The sequence below is a fragment of the Erpetoichthys calabaricus genome, chromosome 1, assembly GCF_900747795.2.
Source record: "Erpetoichthys calabaricus chromosome 1, fErpCal1.3, whole genome shotgun sequence".
Lineage (NCBI taxonomy): Eukaryota > Metazoa > Chordata > Cladistia > Polypteriformes > Polypteridae > Erpetoichthys > Erpetoichthys calabaricus.
This window is the reverse complement of record NC_041394.2, coordinates 91108737-91128159: the sequence shown is the minus strand read 5'-3', so window position 1 is coordinate 91128159 and position 19423 is coordinate 91108737. Positions and strand designations below refer to the sequence as shown.

General features: G+C 41.0%; 1 protein-coding gene across 3 annotated transcripts in view; it reads left to right on the top strand.

Annotated features, from left to right (window-relative positions):
• Positions 1–19423, top strand: part of rin1b (Ras and Rab interactor 1b) — a 57255-nt gene that overhangs the window by 23510 nt on the left and 14322 nt on the right. For 2 of the 3 annotated variants that reach the window (XM_028803290.2, XM_051922106.1), the window contains one exon: positions 9519–9610. In XM_028803290.2, the coding sequence (XP_028659123.1) occupies positions 9519–9610 (92 nt within the window). Of the gene's footprint in view, positions 1–9518; positions 9611–13027; positions 13162–19423 lie in introns of those variants that run through there. The other variant, XM_051922105.1, reaches the window with a different exon arrangement.

Below are 19423 nucleotides of genomic sequence, written 5' to 3'. Positions count from 1 at the left end.
ACTCTGGATCTGTGAGGTAGCTCTGCTAAGCATTCCACCACCCCCAATACTCCATACTAAAACTCTCATGTCATAAAATGAAATAGTCTTTTGCTAGTTTATACATTCGCCTTTAGATAGATAGATAGATAGATAGATAGATAGATAGATAGATAGATAGATAGATAGATAGATAGATAGATAGATAGATAGATAGATAGATAGATAGATAGATAGATAGATAGATAGATAGATAGATAGATAGATAGATAGATAGATAGATAGATAGATACTTTATTAATCCCAAGGGGAAATTCACAATTTAGTAATAGCTCATGAATGTTCTATGGTGGTATAGCGGGTAGTGCTGCTGCCTCATAGCTCCAGGCACTTGGATTTGATTTCAGCTCGGTCCATGGCTGTTGGGACTTTACGTGTTCTTCCTAAGCTCTCTGGTTATCTCCCTCATCCCAGTAATGTGTTTTTTAGGGTAGCTAACATCTCTAAACTGGACCGGTGAGTGTGTTTGTGTGTATGTACATCCTCCGACATTACTGGATTTAGGCCCCCTAGGTGCTGGAGCTCAAAAGGCTCCCCTTACCTCACCTTACTACGCCACTATGAACATGCATGTGCTTACAGATTATAAACATCATGTATGTCAAGGGATTGAAGCAGGAAAAAAAATCCAAAACTTTGTATCTAGTAGACTTTACCTTTCTTTTTGTACAATAAATGTAAAAAATTAATTGATTAGTGCAACATCTCAACTTTCACATGACAGAGTAGTTAACGAATATCAGTTAAAGATCATGAAAAGGACTTTGCCACTGTAGGATAAAAAGGTGTTATGTAACTGAGCATACAGTATTTGCACCAAATAAAATAAAAGACCATATGTTCGGGTTTGGCATTGTTTATTGCGTCTTATTTCATGCAGCGGCTTTGTTGTCCTCCACATTGTTGTCTAAGGTTGTTCAGGTTTATGGGATGCCACAGAACTGGACTGCACGTTGCTGCTAGAAGCTGCCCTGTTAGTCTTTTTCTGTAAGGTCAATCTCAGTGGTCTCAACTTCAGTATTTCATCGCTTGTTCATATCATCATTGTGGTTCATTTTTTGAAAAGGTCAGAGATCATTTTCGCCAAAACAGCATCTTTTTCTTCTATCTCTCTTTTTATTTTTATTTTCACTGCACAACTAGGCTCTTGTCTTGAATCACCATCCATCTGGACTTTTTCTCTTTTGTGGCACAGAAACACATCAAATGTACAATCTCATAAACGTAACCTATTAGATGTCTGCTCTCATTGTGAGTCACCCATATCAACCAACCTGGGCTCATATTTTTTCTTTTGTTATGGAAGTGTGATCAGATTGGTTTATAATCATGAGGATCAGTGAGTGCCTGTACTGCAGGGAAAAACTTGGACTCCACATATTATTAGGCCCCTTAGCAAGCAGGGTGTGTGCCCAAGGCACCCTGATGGCTGATCAGCCATGGTTGCCTGGATAAGCTCTAACTCTTAGTGTCTCTTTAATGGAAAAGCTGGGTACTTATGGGTACAAATGAATGGTTGGACCCACTGAATAGAAGTCTCGAAATTACCAAGCCAATATCAAGAAGACAATGTTGGGTGAAAGGAATAAAAATCTCTTATGTGTACGACTGTTTACATTGTGACGGTGGTCAAACTGACTGATGTCTAGACAACAAGAGGGGCAAGGTTTGAATCATTTTAATATATACTAGGGGGCTTTGCTCGCATACCCCCCCACCCCGGGGCACGGTATACATGCCAGCCACTCTGCCACTCGCGTTGTGAAAAAGGGGGGATGAACACAGACTAAGGAGATGCAGTCACTCCTCCAAAACCCCCTCTTAAATGTCGATACAGTGGGGTACAAATACATTTTTTTTACCTCCTCTTTGCTCGAACAGCTGCTGACTTGCTGCTGCTTGTGCCGTGTTACATGATCTGCATGTTGCGCTGTGCTTCGAACATTTAAAAGCCTGTACAGCAGCTGTCCTCCTTGTCCCGCAGGACATTAAAGTGTCTCCAAAAAATCATGTCTCAACCCAAGATTTTTTTATATAGTAGAGAGATATCTTGAAATGAATGTAGTGGCTGGTATCTTTTGTTGGAGCCAATAGCCGGACTGTTAAACACTGCCATTTCACGGCACATTGGTTTAAAGACAATAAGTCATGTTGTATCTACCAAATCCTGGCTATCATTGGATGCCACTAATGCTTTGACATGAATTTTACTTTCAAAGATCCAATTAAAAAGCATAAACTCATCATATTTTGCCAAGGTGCCCAGCTAGAGTCTGCCAAGATGATGAATGTGAATGTCTTCTAGTCACCTCACAACTAACAAACTGGAAATTGAAAAGGAATGTAACTAAAAGCACTGAGATACTGTATAGCTTAAGAATCTCCTTTTTTACAGTTCTGTACTCAAGTAAACAATAATTAAAGCTTGTTAGTTTATTTCAGAAAAGAAGATGAATTAGTTTAGATGAATTACAGTGATTAGTGCTGATGCCTGAAATTGACTGAATGTGAACTTCAGATTTGCTAAAATTTGGTGGAGTTTATGAAGTGGCCAGGAGGACTTCATCTATCCCCTGTCCCAAATGATGTGCCATGTTACTAAAATAAACCCCAAATAAATGGATTTTTGCTTATGGGTCCCCATGGTTCCCATGGTCCAAGGACATGTGGGTTAGGTGAACTGTTGATGTTAAATCATCTCCTGATGTGTGTGTGTGTGTGTTCACCTGGTGATGGGCTGGCGCTCTGTCCAAGCATTCCTGCCTGTGCCCATTGCTTGCTAGGATAGGCTCCAGCTGCCCCCTGCCCTAGATAAGTGGGTTTAGAAGACAGGTGGATAAATGAATACTATAAGCTGTCCTTCTCAAAGCAACTGTCTCTTGCCCATTGCAGATTCTTAAAAGAGACAGAGAAATACACTGTACAGTCTCAATTAGTTCACTGTTTCAGATTGTGCTTGAGAGTTTTTTCAACTGGAGTAGTTTGTTTTACAAATGAAAGAAGCTCCTATCCTATAGTCAGCAAGAACGATTAAACGATAGTGCAGGTAGCTGTGGCTTATGCCTGCCTGTACAAACAGAGGCGAGGAGGTCTGAACAAATGTCCATCCCACGTCACACACAGCCCTGTATCAAAACACATAGAAAGCAAAAACGTGATATGTGTAAGTCTGATGAAGCAAATAAACAACAGGAAACGCTCCAACTTTCAAATCAGTTCACTGAGTCACCCTAAGCCTACCCTTACCCCTAACCCAATGTTCCACTATGTGTACATTTTCTAAGTTCTTAAATTAAGAAAGTGCTTATTTCGCCACAATTAAAATATGTAGACAAACTTAAAACACATTTAAATATGGTATTGTGTTTTTTGTGATGATGAGTGACTTGCAAGCTGATTAAGAAGTACTAGAGTTGTGTGCTGAACTGGCGCCTACGTTACAGAGGCCATCACGCAGAAGTCACTCGACTGACGCATTATTATTGAAAAACGCCATGACATGAGATTTTTCGGTTTATTGTCCTGCTGCCAATCGCTAAAATGCCAACACCAAAAAAAAGTATGCGTAAGACTTACGGATGATCAAAACTTTTCGTAACTTTAAACCAATTTCCAGGATGAATTTGTGTTTTATAAATCCCGACTTTTGCATAAGAAATGGCTCACACCCATTGTCAAGTGTAAGTGAGTTTTGTAAATGATGCTTTAGGTTGGTAAAAACAAAAAAAAAAATGTGGATGACTTCAACACTTATATACCTTACCGAACATGACTTGCAAACCACACATGCGTTAGCACAATGGCCTCCCTAGACCTACACTTCAAGCTCAGACGTGTTCACAGTGAGTCACTGGTGGCAAAATGAACTCCGAACTTTATAGATTCGCATCCAGTACTATACTTAGTAAGCCACACTGCCTCCAGGAGTCGATGTTTGTACGATGTACCATACCTTCCGTCTGCTTATCATGTGTTTAATAACAGACATCTTTGCAGAAGGCCTCTGCTCTTACTCGATACAGTGCTAGTACAGCAGCACTGAGTCTACAACAAGTAGGCTAAATAATCAAGTAGTCAAATAAACTTAAACAAAAGTTTATTTGCATTGCTTGATCAGTTAATAATAACGCATGCTAGGGACTGTGCCAATGTCTTAAACTATTTTTGTGTCTGTTGCTTGGATTTGTAGTAATTACTATTTTTCCTTGATAAAGCTTGTTTTCAAACCAATACAAAATGCGCAAGTTTACAGTGCCATTAAAATGTTTCACTGTCCACATTACATTACCCTAAGAAAGTTATTTTAAAAAGGTGTTGCAGTGAGTTAGTACTGAAAACAATGCTGGGTTCAAATCCTTGGCTGACGGCTGGCTGAGTTGGACTTGTGTCTGTGTGTTTTCTTTGTGCTAGGGTGACTGGTGGCTGTTATATTTTTTGTCACTTCTGCTCCCTAAACGTTTCAGGAACTGTCCTCCACATGTTTTGGGGCTACCCCTTTGTCATTCTGTATTGAATGTCTACCTCAAACTCTCTGTCCAAATTGCACTCACCCTCTGAGACCATTCCTCATTCTGTCTTAATCCAGTCCAGCAGGGGTTGTTATTCCTGGGTATCACTGCCACCAAGCTGGCACTGGCCTCTCACTGGACGGCCTCTTTCTGTTTGCTGATTCTTCATGAGTTCTTGAAGTTGAGGATCAATGAAATATCAGGAAATGGCTCTTAGACACCAATCTTGTGGATGACTGGATGTCTGGTGGTGATAATAGTAGCTCACAGTCCTTGTGGCATTCTCTTTTGTGGTTTGGCCATCATCTCTGCATGCATGCAGGTTTCATTCAGTCATCATTCCTATTGTTTGTATTTCTTTTTCATATGTGGTAGGGATGGGAGGGATTTTCTTATTTTAATTGCACACATTCCTGTTCCTTTATGTATTTTCTTTATTTGCTTAAAAAATGATCACAGCTCTAGTTTGGACTTGTTCTCTCACTGGAGTTGGTTCATGCTTTGTACCCGATGCTGCTGGGAGAGGCTATGGCGGAGTGGTGGCTCTGAGGCTAGGGATCTGCACTGGCAATCGGAAGGTTGCCGGTTTGAATCCCGTAAATGCCCATAGGGACTCTTCTCTGTTGTACCCTTAAGCAAGGCCCTTAACCTGCAAATGCTGAGCGCTTTGAGTAATGAGAAAAGCGCTATATAAATGCAAAAAATTATTATTAGAGCTGGAGACTGGGACTGATTTTTCCATCAGACAGGGGCAGATGTACTATCAGGGCATTTTAGACACACACCCTTCACTTGATGAAAAATAGAGAATACATTTGCCAAAATGATGACCCCCCCCCCCCAAACTGATTAAAGAATTGAGTATCCGCATCTCAAGGGGATCACCCACATTTGGTCAAATGATCAACTATTTGTGTGCTGCTGGCACGACCATGTGGGACTCCCCCTCGATTGCTTAAGTGATCGAGACTCTCGTGAGAAACACCATACTGCATGAAACAACCCAATGTCCGCACACTGCATTGCTAACAGTAGGATCAACTCTCAGTTGAGGAGCTAGGTCACCTAGGGTTCTGCAGGGGTCTTAATCCAGCCTTGCCAGCAGAGTTCAAGTTTTACCATTGATTGGACTGCTTTGGAAGGAACTCTTATGGTATCTAGATGAGATATCTTAAAGGTTCCCAAGCCCCTCAAGACAAACCATTAAATACAACAAGTTTCCAATGCTGGCACAATAAAATGTTGAAAACTCTAACCAGGTGAATGCTTTCACTTGCCATTCTATTCTAATTTTAACTGTGAGGTAAGGTATTTACAGTCCTTCACATAGACGTTTTATGGGAAGAAAGACAGAAGTTTGCAGGTAAAGAGATTGTAGCACCGGAGAGTGTTGACATGTTTCTAGTTGGTTAGCACATGCAAGTATGAATTTTACTTTATTCTGTACATGTGACAGTAATGACCCTCTAAACCTATGGAATCCGAATTTCGTGACTGTCTTTTTCAGCTGTCATTTTGCTGCATTTGCTTGTGGTTCCTCAGTTTGGCTCATATTGACCATAAAAAGTAATAAGTGGGTTTCTAGAGTTTAAAAAGATGTACCTCTTGCCAGCAGTTAGTCTACCCATGTTCCTTAGTGGTCCTCTTCTAAGCTCACTGGATGCAGGATGAAGCACTGTCATTTAGTTGCCCTACGGCCATTTTGTTTGCCTGCCTAAGGAAAAGTCATCTCTGAGAGAGGAGCACTGGAATCGTCGCATAGAGGGGTCCTTTCATCAGATGGGCCCACCCAGCACTGACTCAGCTGTGGAATGGCCAGTAATGGGGAGGCAGCTTGATGGCCGAGGTCTTGAGGACTCTGAACAAATCAGAATCCTGTTATATAATATAATCTATACTTGCATTCTGCTCTGTTCTTGTAATATTGTTATTTTACTATTATATTGTATTGAGGATTACTTGTGTTGTGTTCTGTGTATTGTATTGTATTGACCCCCTTCTCTTTGACACCCACTGCATGCCCAACCTACCTGGAAAGGGGTCTCTCTTTGAACTGCCTTTCCCAAGGTGTCTTCCATTTTTTTCCCTACAAGGGTTTTTTTTCTTGTCTTCTTAGAGCATCAAGGCTGGGGGGCTGTTAAGAGGCAAGGCCTGTTAAAGCCCATTGCGGCACTCCTTGTGTGATTTTGGGCTATACAAAAATAAATCGTATTGTAAATGTTACAGTGTGGAATTGGCATTGTTGGATGGGAGCACCTTTTTTTTTCTTCTGTTTGCACTTGAATTGAGCACATTTTTTTATAGAGTGTTTTTATATATCTTGATTATTGTAATTGTGTGGTAGTGTTTTTGGTTGGAGGTCAGTTTTTTCTCTTTCATTCATGCTAATTTTTTTACACCTGGACATTTGTATGTAAATGTTTTGATTGGCTGTTGGATTCACCTATGATGTGGATTTTAGGCCAACGATGTATGCCTTGGGGGCGGGGCTGTAAGTTTTTAAGTGGTGCAGCTGTGCCCTTAACGTGTGAAGAGACGCACGGTGTGGTAATGGGGAAGCATTGCAAAGACTGACGGGAGCACGGGTGATTATCGTTTTGGCTGGTGGCTACAGGATCCCCTTTCCGTTTCGGAAGCAAATCATGGAAATATGCAGGAGAACGAGAGGGGCTGTCTGCGGAGAGTGGAGGAGTAATCACAGCTGTCCAAGGTGACAGAAGAATAGCGTCCCGCTCGGCTTAACACCACAAGGCACAAGTGACGGGGTCTGGGTGTGTGGTGGGGATCCACGGCCCAGACAGAGTGTGAGTAGCCCCGTTTTTTGTGGTGTATTGGATTGATGTATAACAGTGAGATGCTACACGTAGAGTGCTGCCTAATCTGCGCTTTTTGTAGATGCCGTGCTGAAGGAGGGCGTAACGTGAAGACACCAGGCTGCAGACTTGTGGATGGCGAGTGCATGCACAGGGTGGGGATTGCTTAAGACGACGCACTAAGGAAAATTTTTGTTCTCTTCTTTTTCTCTTGTTTTTGAGGAACCAATTTACATGACACCCAATGATGTTAAGTGACTCTGACATATTGTTCTATGGTATTGATTGGGATACAAGCAGGTTCTGAATGTTTTAATTATTGGTTTTATCGTTATATTTGTGATTATATTGGTAAAAATCAAAGGAGTGGTTACATTGGTGTTTGAAGTTATTGTACAACTCTGGAATAAAAAGTACTTGAGCAATGGGGGTGAATTAGTGTGGAATACCATTTGGGGTGGCGTAGTCGATGTTTTGAATTGTTAGGAGGGGTGAGCTGGGAGTGTCTGGGTTCTGACAATTGGATACCTCCTGGCTTTGGGGTATAATTCGCCCTGCTGCTCCCCCTAACATAAATTGTATTTAGTGTTGGTGTAAAACACGGGAATTTTTTTTTAAAAACTTCAAATTCTGCTGCCAGGCACTGTACATCCACTTAATAACACTCATATTAGAAGTAATGTCATTAATTACTCGGGAACTGCAGGTCTGACATTGTGGTCAGCAACACAGGAGCGCCACAAGGGACTGTACTTTCTCTGGTCTTGTTCAGCCTATATATATTGGACTTCCAATACAACTCTGAGTCCTGCCACGTGCAAAAGTTCGCTGATGACACTGCTATCGTGGGCTGCATCAGGAGTGGGCAGGAGGAGGAGTATAGGGACCTAATCAAGGACTTTATTAAATGGTGCGACTCAAACCACCTACACCTGAACACCAGCAAAACCAAGGAGCTGGTGGTGGATTTTAGGAGGCCCAGACCCCTCGTGGACCCCGTGATCATCAGAGGTGACTTTGTGCAGATGGTGCAGACCTATAAATACCTGGGAGTGCAGCTGGATGATAAATTTTACTGGACTGCCAATACTGATGCTCTGTGTAAGAAAGGACAGAGCCGGTTATACTTCCTTAGAAGGCTGGCATCCTTCAACATCTGCAATAACATGCTGCAGATGTTCTATCAGACAGTTGTCGCGAGCGCCCTCTTCTATGTGGTTCTGTGCTGGGGAGGCAGCATTAAGAAGAAGGACGCCTCACACCTAAGCAAACTGGTGAGGAAGGCAGGCTCTATTGTTGGCATGGAGCTGGACAGTTTAACATCTGTGGCAGAGCGACGGGTGCTCAGCAGGCTCCTGTCAATTATGGAGAATCCACTGCATCCACTAAACAGTGTCATGTCCAGACAGATGAGCAGCTTCAGCGACAGACTGCTGTCACTGTCCTACTCCACTGATATACTGAGAAGATCGTTCCTCCCCCAAACTATGCGACTCTTCAATTCCACCCGGGGGGGGATAAACGTTAACATTATTCAAAGTTATTGTCTGTGTGTATACCTGCATTGTTATCGGCATTGTTATCACTCTTTAATTTAATATTGTTTTTTAATATTGTTCTTTATCAGTATGCTGCAGTATGTGAATTTCCCCTTGGGATTAATAAAGTATCTATCTATCTATCTATCTATCTATCTATCTATCTATCTATCTATCTATCTATCTATCTATCTATCTATCTATCTATCTATCTATCTATCTATCTATCTATCTATCTATCTATCTATCTATCTATCTATCTATCTATCTATCTATCTATTATATTTGAAAAGGTAAAATGTAAATACTGTGACTTATTTGAAAAAAAGCAACTCTGTGCAAAGATGTATGGCAACCACAGCACTGAGCCAGTGGAGTGTGCTTATAAAATTAGGGAGATGGCTATGATGAAGAATGGGCTTCTGGGAGGAGAAGGGGAGTAGCTTAAGCGTATTAAAGTGTGTCTATTGTTACAAGTGTCAGATTGTAGTGTCACTAAGTGTTGTCAGCAAATGGGCCAGCTTTGGGGTTAGTCCACATTCCTTCAAATTCTCCTCTTTGCACTTAAATTTAAAGCCCTAATTTGCTTTCCACCCTAAAATGAAGTTTTCTTTTTTTAGGGATGTTTTGCCTTTCCCCCTTATTTTGCCTGAAGCCATTGCAAAAGCGACGTCTCACAAACAGCTGGAGGCAATCTCGCACATGGGAGTAGGTGAGTGTCATAACATGCTTGAGTGAATGGCCGGAAACAACCTACTGTATAACATCACTTCAAGCAGCTCGCTTTACAATTACAACCAAGTGTGAAAAGGCAGATTCGTCTTTTCCAAGGATGCAGAAACTTCTACAACTTGCTTGCTTGGTTCCTTCTCAGTTTGTAAAACTTGCGTGCAGAGGACTGCCTCGTCTTCTTTGTCAGTGGCTATAAACCTGCAACAGCCAAGGCCTACTTCAGATGATTTAGTGAATTAACAGATACTGGCCTTGAAACTGGCTGCCAGTAAGTCAGTCCAAGTTCAGTTCATTATTCATCCAAATGGAACAACTAAGTTTTTCCTAAAAATGCAAGCAAAAGACAAAAACATGATAACAGTTCACTTCTTTCCCAGAAATAAAAAATGAATAACATATGTGTCACTGTCACCAAGACTGAATTTTTGGAAAGGGTATAAATAGCAGTGCTGCATTCCTACTGGAAACTGGGGATTTTTTTTTGTTTTTTTAGTTAGTATTTGCTGGTCTTAGTTCACAAAAACACAACTATTACTGGATTGATGCAAACATAAATAACTAAATATAGTAAGAAAAAAGGGACAACTCACTACCAGACTATTAAAAAAGCAGTGATGTATGTGAGCCCAGGTTATGAATCAGTTCTTTCTGATAATCTAGAAGTCCTGGGGGAATGGCGACGCACCCGATAATCATTTTATTTATTAAACATCTTAAGAATGTATTGTTCAGTAGGATGTGTGTCTTTAAGGGCAGATCACTTGTGCACACTGTACTAAACAGGTGTAAGGAGTACACCGGTAAACTAATTTTGATTCTCTTCCATAAAATGAAGTTATGTATTCTAATATTCTTGTTTACCATGGCACTAGAAGTGGTGATGTGTCATATGTTGGTCAAACAAACAAGTGAGAATTTCACTGTGACAAAACTATTATTACTAGTCCTGCGGTCTAACGCACTTCTTCGTAGCTTATTCCAAGTGTCTATGCTTCTCTATGTGAAGAAAAACTTCCTCATGTTTGTGCCAAATTTACCCTTAACAAGTTTCCAACTGTGTCCCCGTGTTCTTGATGAGTTAATTTTAAAATAACAGTCTCGATCCACTGTACTAATTCCTTTCATAATTTTAGACACTTCACCTCTTAATGTCCTTCTGTTTAAACAGCCAAATGACACACCTTAACCCGAAAGGTTTGCTTCTTCACTGCTGAATGTTGTTAATAGTATGTTGGGCATAAGTTAAATTATTAATGGGTAGCATTACTTCTAATAGGTGTGGGGACGCAGGGCTATCTGTTTGTTTACTGATCAGTTTTGCACACTGACGTGCCGTGAAGTCAGATTTACAAAGATACGAACCCAAAAGAGTAGCTTATCCACTATTCAGCTGGCAGCCTGCACATTGACTACTGCTTATGTTTTATATCTCATCAGCATTCTTTACACACACAGAGGTAAGGTTCATATTTGGCTATGAAAGATCATTACATTTATAGCAGTGAGAAAGCGGAGAGGGCGCGTTTGCTCCTCACCCTCCATGTGTTCTAAATTTGCCGTTGCAATTCCACAATTCATGTCATTCAATACAAATGAAAGTATAGAGTGGTGTATGTAAAGGAAATTATTTTAAGATATCTCAAAGAGATATTTGAAGATACCTGAAATTCATTTTGAGGTATCTCTAAATGTTAATTCGGCTTGCCCTAAATAACTTAAACTAAGGGTGCCATGGTGACACTGCTGCCTTACAGTTTCAGAGTTCTGGTTTGAGTCCTGGCCTAATCACTGTTGGCATTCACACACTCTCTACACTTCTGTGTCATTTTGTTACTTTGGATGCTCCCAAGTTACTCCCATGTCCTCCCAAAATCATACAAACATACCTGTATTCTTAGACCCAGTTAATCAAGTTGAGGGTCTTGCTGAGCCAGAGCTCAGTAACATTGGGCACATAGCAAAAATCAACTTTTGACAGGGTACCAATTCATTACCGGGCACACACGCCGACACTGAGGCAACATGTTATTGTCTGTTATTCTAACATGCATGTCTTTGAGATGTGTGAAGAAGACATGATTGCTAGATGGAAAATGTAAACTATGGACCATGACCAAATGTGGATCTGAAGCCCTGAACTATGAGGATACCCACTGCACCAAAAGACTATATGTTAGGTCCATCAGGAATGGGTATAAGTGTACCCTGTGAAGGTCTGTCTTGTAAAGAGCTGGCCACTCTACTATAGTTATGTCCATCAGTATTTGGACAATGACACAATTTTCTTTTTTTTGTGAAGTGTAAATCGTAAACAATTGTAACAGCTCACAGAAAAGTTCATTATAATATAGCAATAAAACGACCACCCCCAACCCAGGACATTGACACAACTTTCATCATTTTGGCTCTATGCACCACCACAGTGGATATGAAATGAAGAAATAATTACATGATTGAAGTGTGGGCTTTCAGCATTAATTCAAGAAATATCGTATGAGCCATTTAGGAATGACAGCCATTTTTATCAACTGACCTAACCCAACTGGACATGCATGTCACTTGCTGAAGACAAACCTGAAAGCAGAAAGTCCAACGAACAAGCAGGAACTGAAGACAGCTGCAGTAAAGGCCTGGCAAAGCATCAGTAGGGTGGAAACCCAATATGTGGAGAAGGTCATGGGTGACTTCAGGCAGCCATTGACTGCAAAGGATTTTCAACCAAGTATTGAAAATGATCATGATATTCATGATTATGTTAGCCTGTCCAAACACTTTTGAGCCCCTGAAAACAATTGGGGGGCATGTATGAAAATAGCTGTCTTTTCTAGATGGCTCATACAATGTTTTTGTTAAACACCTTAAATTAAAACTGCAAGTCTACACTTCAATAACATCTTAATTGCTTCATTTCAAACTCAATGTGGTGGCGCACAGAGCCAAAATTGTGAAAATTGCATCACAGTCCAAATACTTACGGACCTATCAGTATAATAGCCGCCCTTGCCATGAAACTGGGTAAGCAGGTTAGAAAATGGAAGGCGGGAGGATCTGATTGACATGACTCACAATCACTGATCTGTTAATATAAGAAAGAAAGGCAAAAGCTGGTTTCAGGGATCCAGTTTAGGAAGATAAGTAACCACACTGCGAAGATCCAGACTTGTGAGCTTTGAAAGAGTTAAGCTCGCTGAGAGTGTGTTTTTTTTTTTTTTTGTCAGAACAATTTATAATTATTGTTTGTCAGGAGTTTTCCCACGGTAGACATGTTAGCCCGCTGGCAGCTCAACCTGCATGAGTGCTTCCACGCCTCTGAGCTCAGTCAACGTAAAACATTTCATGTATTGTGATTCTGGCAGGGTTACTCTTTCATTCTTTTCTACCCACTTGCTGCTTTGCACTGCGTGCGACGCTTTGTCCTAATCAGCTAACTGCGTGGCTTCACCAGTAGTTACCACAGACGTGACTCCTGAACTCTGTGAACTCAAATGAACATCAGCACCCTCAGAACAGGGACGCATCAACGTAGAGCAGGTAATGTTCTTTCATTCATTTATTTATTCATTTTCTTAACTTACTCCAAAAGACAGTGATGGGGTAAGAGAACATATTGTAGCATCTGTGAGAGTAGAAACAGCACAAATTCTGGATGACACACAATAAAATGTCACACTCACCTCAAATCGGTCCAATTTAGAGTAACCAATCAAACTTACTTGACTTTTACATGTGGGGAAAACGCCCACAGTAAGCGGAAATAACAAATGTGAGTGATCATACACATGAGGAGAACATGCAGCCTTCACACAGACAGAGCCAGCGTGGAAATGTGGCCAATACACATGGCGGTCACCCTGAATGTTCTAAGTGTTCAGTCACAAGAAGTGCGATGTTAAAGTGACATTAGGTAATCATATTAGGTGACTAATGAGTGAGGTTACAAGCAGAAGATGCTTAACAACTGTCTCTCTATTATAATAAAAAAAATCCTGAGATGAGACGAGACTTTTTAGCTTGGGACGAGATGTGACATTTTCAGAGAGATACTTTCACATCCCACGAGACGAGACGTTGTACCAAGAGATTTAACCACGCCCGGGGCAGGAAATAAAAGACAAAGAGTAGATGACAAATTAGAATGTCATAAAGAATTCAAAAATGTTGGCGCGGTACACATGCAGAGCAGGTTAGAGATCAAATTCGAAAAGTCTCAAAAAAATGAAGTAGATGGAAATTATTACTCAGTGAAATAACGGAACAGCGAAAAGAGATCGAATATATTGTTCAGATTTAAACTTTAAGTCAGAGACTTGTAGATTGTCTAATTTGTGTTGCCATCAGGGAAAAGTAGTGTTTCTTCCCAATGAAGAGGCCTATCCGGGAGAATTAAAAGATGGTTAAAGTGAAATCCAGATATGCGAGCGGCAGAGACATGTAGTTGCTGGCGTGTATTGCAGATCGGGTGGGGGGTTGGCGAGCAAAGCGAAGAATATTTAAAGAATATTAAGGTTTGGGATGTACATTAATTTAAAAGAAATTAGCTTTCTGTTTTTCTGAAGGAGACTTCAAGACCTTAAAAACTAACATTCAAGTTGTATTTGCAATTCGACTGTATACAAATTTGCAGTCACTCGCCTCAAATAATAATAACGTAGCTATGTAACTGAGATAATACTGGACACTCTATAACAGCTAAACACTGAACCAGCACCACTGAGTGTTAATAATAAAAGAAAAAAATTAGAAGTGCACAACAAAGACAACCAGGGAAGCTGTCAAAATGTGCGGCCTCTGGGCTGACATGCACAGTGGAGCTGCTGCTCCTCCAACTCCGGGACATTCAGTGAGTTCAAAATGTAGAATTGGGTGGGTGCTTTATTTTTATACACACAGAGGACACACAGTGAATCTTCCTGCTATCATCCTGCCAAGTTCTTGACATCATAGAGTGGCTGGGAGCATGCACTGATACAGCGCACCAACCACACAACGAACCACCTCATGATCCGAATTAACATTAGTTGGTTTGTTGTGGAATGGGGGACAATTATTTCTGTTTCTAGTTTAACACATTATTACAAACAACCATGAGAACAACAACTCGCACCCCCAGAAAAAGTATCATACACACGTTAAGAACCACTGCTGAACAGTAACTGTTCATTATGCCATGGCAATCATACTGATGAGAAGCCACCTTAATGAAAGGATGTGTCTGTGTTCCTGTCTGTATGTTCATCCGTTTTATAAATCCAAAAGATGGTGCACCACAAATGTTTTCAGTAATGAAATGCATTCCATTTGTCATTCCAACAGATGGTGCATTGCAAACATTAACACTGCTTTTACGAATCCCACACCAAATAGCATATAACAGAAACATATGCATTGCATTTGTCATTCCAACAGATGGTGTATCACAAACATTAACACTGCTTTTACAAATCCCACACCAAATAGCATATAACAGAAATGTGTACATTGTATTTGTCATTCCAACAGATGGTGCATCGCAAACATTAACACTGCTTTTATGAATCCCATATCAAATATCATACAACAGAAACATATGTGTTACATTTGTCATTCCAACAGATGAGACAACACAAACATTTGTAACAATGCATTTTATTACTACAAAAGTTTGTGATGCACCATCTGTTGGAATGACAAATGAAATGCATTTTACTACTACATGAATTACAAAATAGTTCCAATAGATCTTGCTCAGCAAATGTTAATGTTACTTAGATTTCAACCTGTCTTAGACAGGGAGCACAGCTAGTATCTTAAAAACAATTAAGTCAAAAACATCAAATTTACTCAAAATATTTCCAAAAATTGAAAGGAACCAGTCTGGAGGTCCCAGCCAGCTGCTGTGTCTACAGTTACATGACTAGACGTCTTTGCAAGAAGATGTTTAGTTTAAATCAGTGGCAGCAAGTGAATGAGATACGGAGAAAAACTCCATTTAAAATAAAAAATAAGAGATTCTCGCTGCAGGCATCTTATGAGTGAAACCAAATGAGTGTCAACAAAAAATAAAATTATCAGCTCATCACTTAAACAGCTGGAACTTGGAATATATGACAGCAAAAGTGGAAAAAATAACAGAGAAAGCAATTAAGTAAAACCAAATTTACGTCTTTTTTTGGTGGCTTTCCAGTGTTCCTTATTTGAGGTTTTTTTTTGTGTGTGTGTGTGTTAATTATGAACACACCCAGCGGGTTTAGTGTCCTTAAAATGCGTGGTCACCCACTATAAAAGCCAGAATATATTTTTGCTGTCAAAGCAGACCAAGGCTGCCCCCTCTCTCACTGCCCTGGAGCCTTTGGCTTGGACACAGAGGGGTTTCCTTTGAGTCAGAGCTAAGCGATGCTCCTTTTCCAGTCATCTGACAATTCTGATTCTTAACAGTCTGGGGCTTTTAGATTTTATTATTATATCAGACTAATACTGAAAATAATTGCACTTCTTTAATCTCTTAGGTGGGAATTGCGGCTCATTAGATAAAAAAATGCTATCGATGACATCATTTGTTGGGCGAGGTGAGTGACCCTGAGGTTACGATTGTCAGGCTGAGAGACTCAAGGTCACAAACTCCAGCGCTGCCTCCTGGGGTGACCCTGATCAAGTCACATTGCAGGCGTTTTCATGTGCCAACTTCTGTCACAAAAGGTTTGGGTTCCATGTAAACTTCACCGGAAAAATCAAATTCTAAAAAAGGCAGGATGGTTACACAAGAGTTTATTATTTTTGGACCAATGAACCAGTGAAAAACTCAAGACAGGCCAAGTTCTTAGCAGTCTTCAGCAGCGAGCCACAATGACTACCATACTGTACAGCAAGCAAAAGGGGCTACAAATCTGAAACTGCACAGAATGGAGCAATGGACAGGTCGGTCAGCCGCCATTTCATCCTAAGGCGAGGCGTTTAGATTTGTCTCAATATAAATCTAGCTTTGCATGATTCAGATTGAACTCAGCCCCGGGTTCCGTTCTCATACATGTGTAATTAAAATCAGTTTAAGAGTCCTTCTTGAGAAAACTGCAATCTTTTTATTGACAATTCTAACCCTAACCTAATTATAAGGGTACTCACCCAGAGAGGTATTTGTCCCTCAGTTCCCAGGGCTAGACGTACCTAACCCAGTTTTTCAGCACTTATTAGCATAAAACATATTAGCAATGAGTTTAATTTTTATAAATATAAAAAGACAGTTTAGTAAAATACACTCAAACAGCTTTACAACGGTTGGAGGATCGGAATATACACAGAGCACTCTGATTGGTTCAACCACCAAAATGGCGTCTATTTGAACCATTCCTCCGACAGCCTTAAAAAATGCAAGAAATGCTCAGATTGTTAGGAAGCAAACACCAAACACTCATAAAAAAAGATCTCAACTCGGATAGGGAGTGCTTAGTAAAAATACGAAAAAACTTAATTGTTCTCAAAGGCCTAACGGTGCAGGACGACTTTTAAAATATAAGTTGGATTATCACTTCTGCCACTGAAGAAGTCTTGTCAGGTGAAAACGATGGTGTGACACTCAGCTTAACACGTAATAAGAGACAATTTCAATCAAAAAACATGATTGGGTACTTAAAGAAATAGTATGGAGAGTACACACTCAAGATGGGACATGGGTTCAACAGATAAGTCAAAATCATAAAAGCTCAGGGAGGAGAGTGCATGCGTTTGCTCTAGCAAATGGGAACAAGGAAGGCGTTTGCTCTCTTTTAAAATTCACAGTTTAAAATAATCCTATCCAAATGCTCAAATATCGGCAGAGGTTCTTTGCAGCCTTTGTCGATTTTCGCAAAGTGTTCGACTCAGTTGATTGAGCTGCCCTGTGGGACATCCTAAGGTTGGCGGGATCCCCTCGAGGTTGCTGGATATCATGGCCGGCGTGTACACTGGTACTGTGAGTGCTGTGCAGAGTGGAGGCAGGACCTCTGTGTTTTTCCCAGGTGATTCTGGAGTTCATCAGGGGTGTGTTTTTGCTCCTACTCTGTTCAGTGCTTGTATGGACTGGGTGTTGGGTAAGGTTGTGGGGTCCAGCGGCTGTGGGGCATCTGTTGGTGAAGAAAGATTCACGGATCTTGACTTTGCTGACGATGCTGTGATCTTTGCAGAGTCAACGGAGGCTCTGATTGGGGCACTCGAGAGATTGAGCGAGGAGTCTGAGTGTCTGTGCTTGCGAGTGTCCTGGATAAAAACCAAGATCCAGGACTTTAATGACCTCTTGGGCACAGCCATCGGCAGTGTGTCTGTCTGCAGAGAGAGTGTCGACCATGTTGAGAGGTGTACTTATCTTGGCAATGACATTCATGTCTCTGGTGACTCTTCCTATGAAGTCAGTAGACGGATTGGGAGAGCATGGGGGGTCATGAGGTCACTGGAAAGGGGTGTGTGGCGCTCCCGATATCTATACAAAAGGACAACAGTCCAAGTGTTTAGAGTCCTGGTGCTTCCTGTCTTGCTATATGGTTGTAAGACATGGACGCTATCCAGTGACCTGAGATGAAGACTGGACTCCTTTGGCACTGTGTCTCTTCAGAGAATCCTTGGGTACCATTGGTTTGACTTTGTGTCGAATGAGCGGTTGCTCATGGAGTCCCAAATGAGGCACATAACCTGCATTGTGAGGGAGTGTCAGTCACGGCACTATGGCCATGTGGCGTGTTTCCCCCAGTGCATGCTCCCCAACTTGACTTGACTTGACTTGACATAGGCTTGGAGGCCCTGGAGTCCACACACTGCTTAATGGAACGGAACAACTGTCTATCCACTTTCTGCAGCTGAGTTCCAGGGATCCATAAGCCTATCCCAGTAGTACTGGGAACAAGTCAGCAATGAACTCCTGAGAGATCCCAGTCCACTCCTACTGGGCTAATCCAGAATTGTATGTTAACCTGCTCTGTTTGTGCAGAAGGAATACTGAAGTACCTAAAGACAGAACGCCAGGCATGTTCACACAGACGGTCCATGGATTAGAAACTGAACTCGGGTTCCTGCAGCTTAGAGGCAGCAGTGCCAATCTCTGCTGTTTAAATGGGATTTTACTGTAACTGGGGCTATCCAAACACTCATGACCAGCAGACTTCATTTGTTTTCATTTCAAAGGGTGCTTTGGTCTTCCCAATCTTGTAGGTTTCAATTGAAAGCAGGCGATTTGAACAAAAGATGCTGTCATTGACAGGAAAGTCAGGCGTCCACCAGCTCTTAACCAAATGGACAAGAAGGCATTAAGAATCAGGCAGATTTTAGTCTAGTTACATAACAGCTTTTGAGAAGAAAGATGATGAGATCACTAAAGAGGAATGGAACCTCAGAGGTGCCTCTGTTACCTTTTTAAGTAAATATCATTAAACAAAACCTTGAAACCATAATCACCACTAATCCATCAACGCTAATGACGTGTGCTGCCATTTATTTGTGCTAAGAATCCCTTTAACATTTGTCTACCCTCTCTTAAATGAAGTGCTACCATTAATCAGGCAGACCAGTTGGCAATCGTATCCTGAAGGCATGACTAAATTGCTGGCATGTTTGATCATTAAAATAGTTTCAAATAATTAATCCAAACTCTGTAGACTTCTTTCCAAGAAAATGTGCTGATTTCCTGAAGCAAGCTAACTGACATGGCCAGAAATGCCAAGGCTCTTTTTGTTCTCTACAGATTTAATCAACATGGAGCAAGTGGTGAATTTACTGACTTGAAAACTAACTGCTGGGCAGTGCCCAGATAACCCATTTAATACAGCTGTGTACATTTCTTGTTTGCATGCAA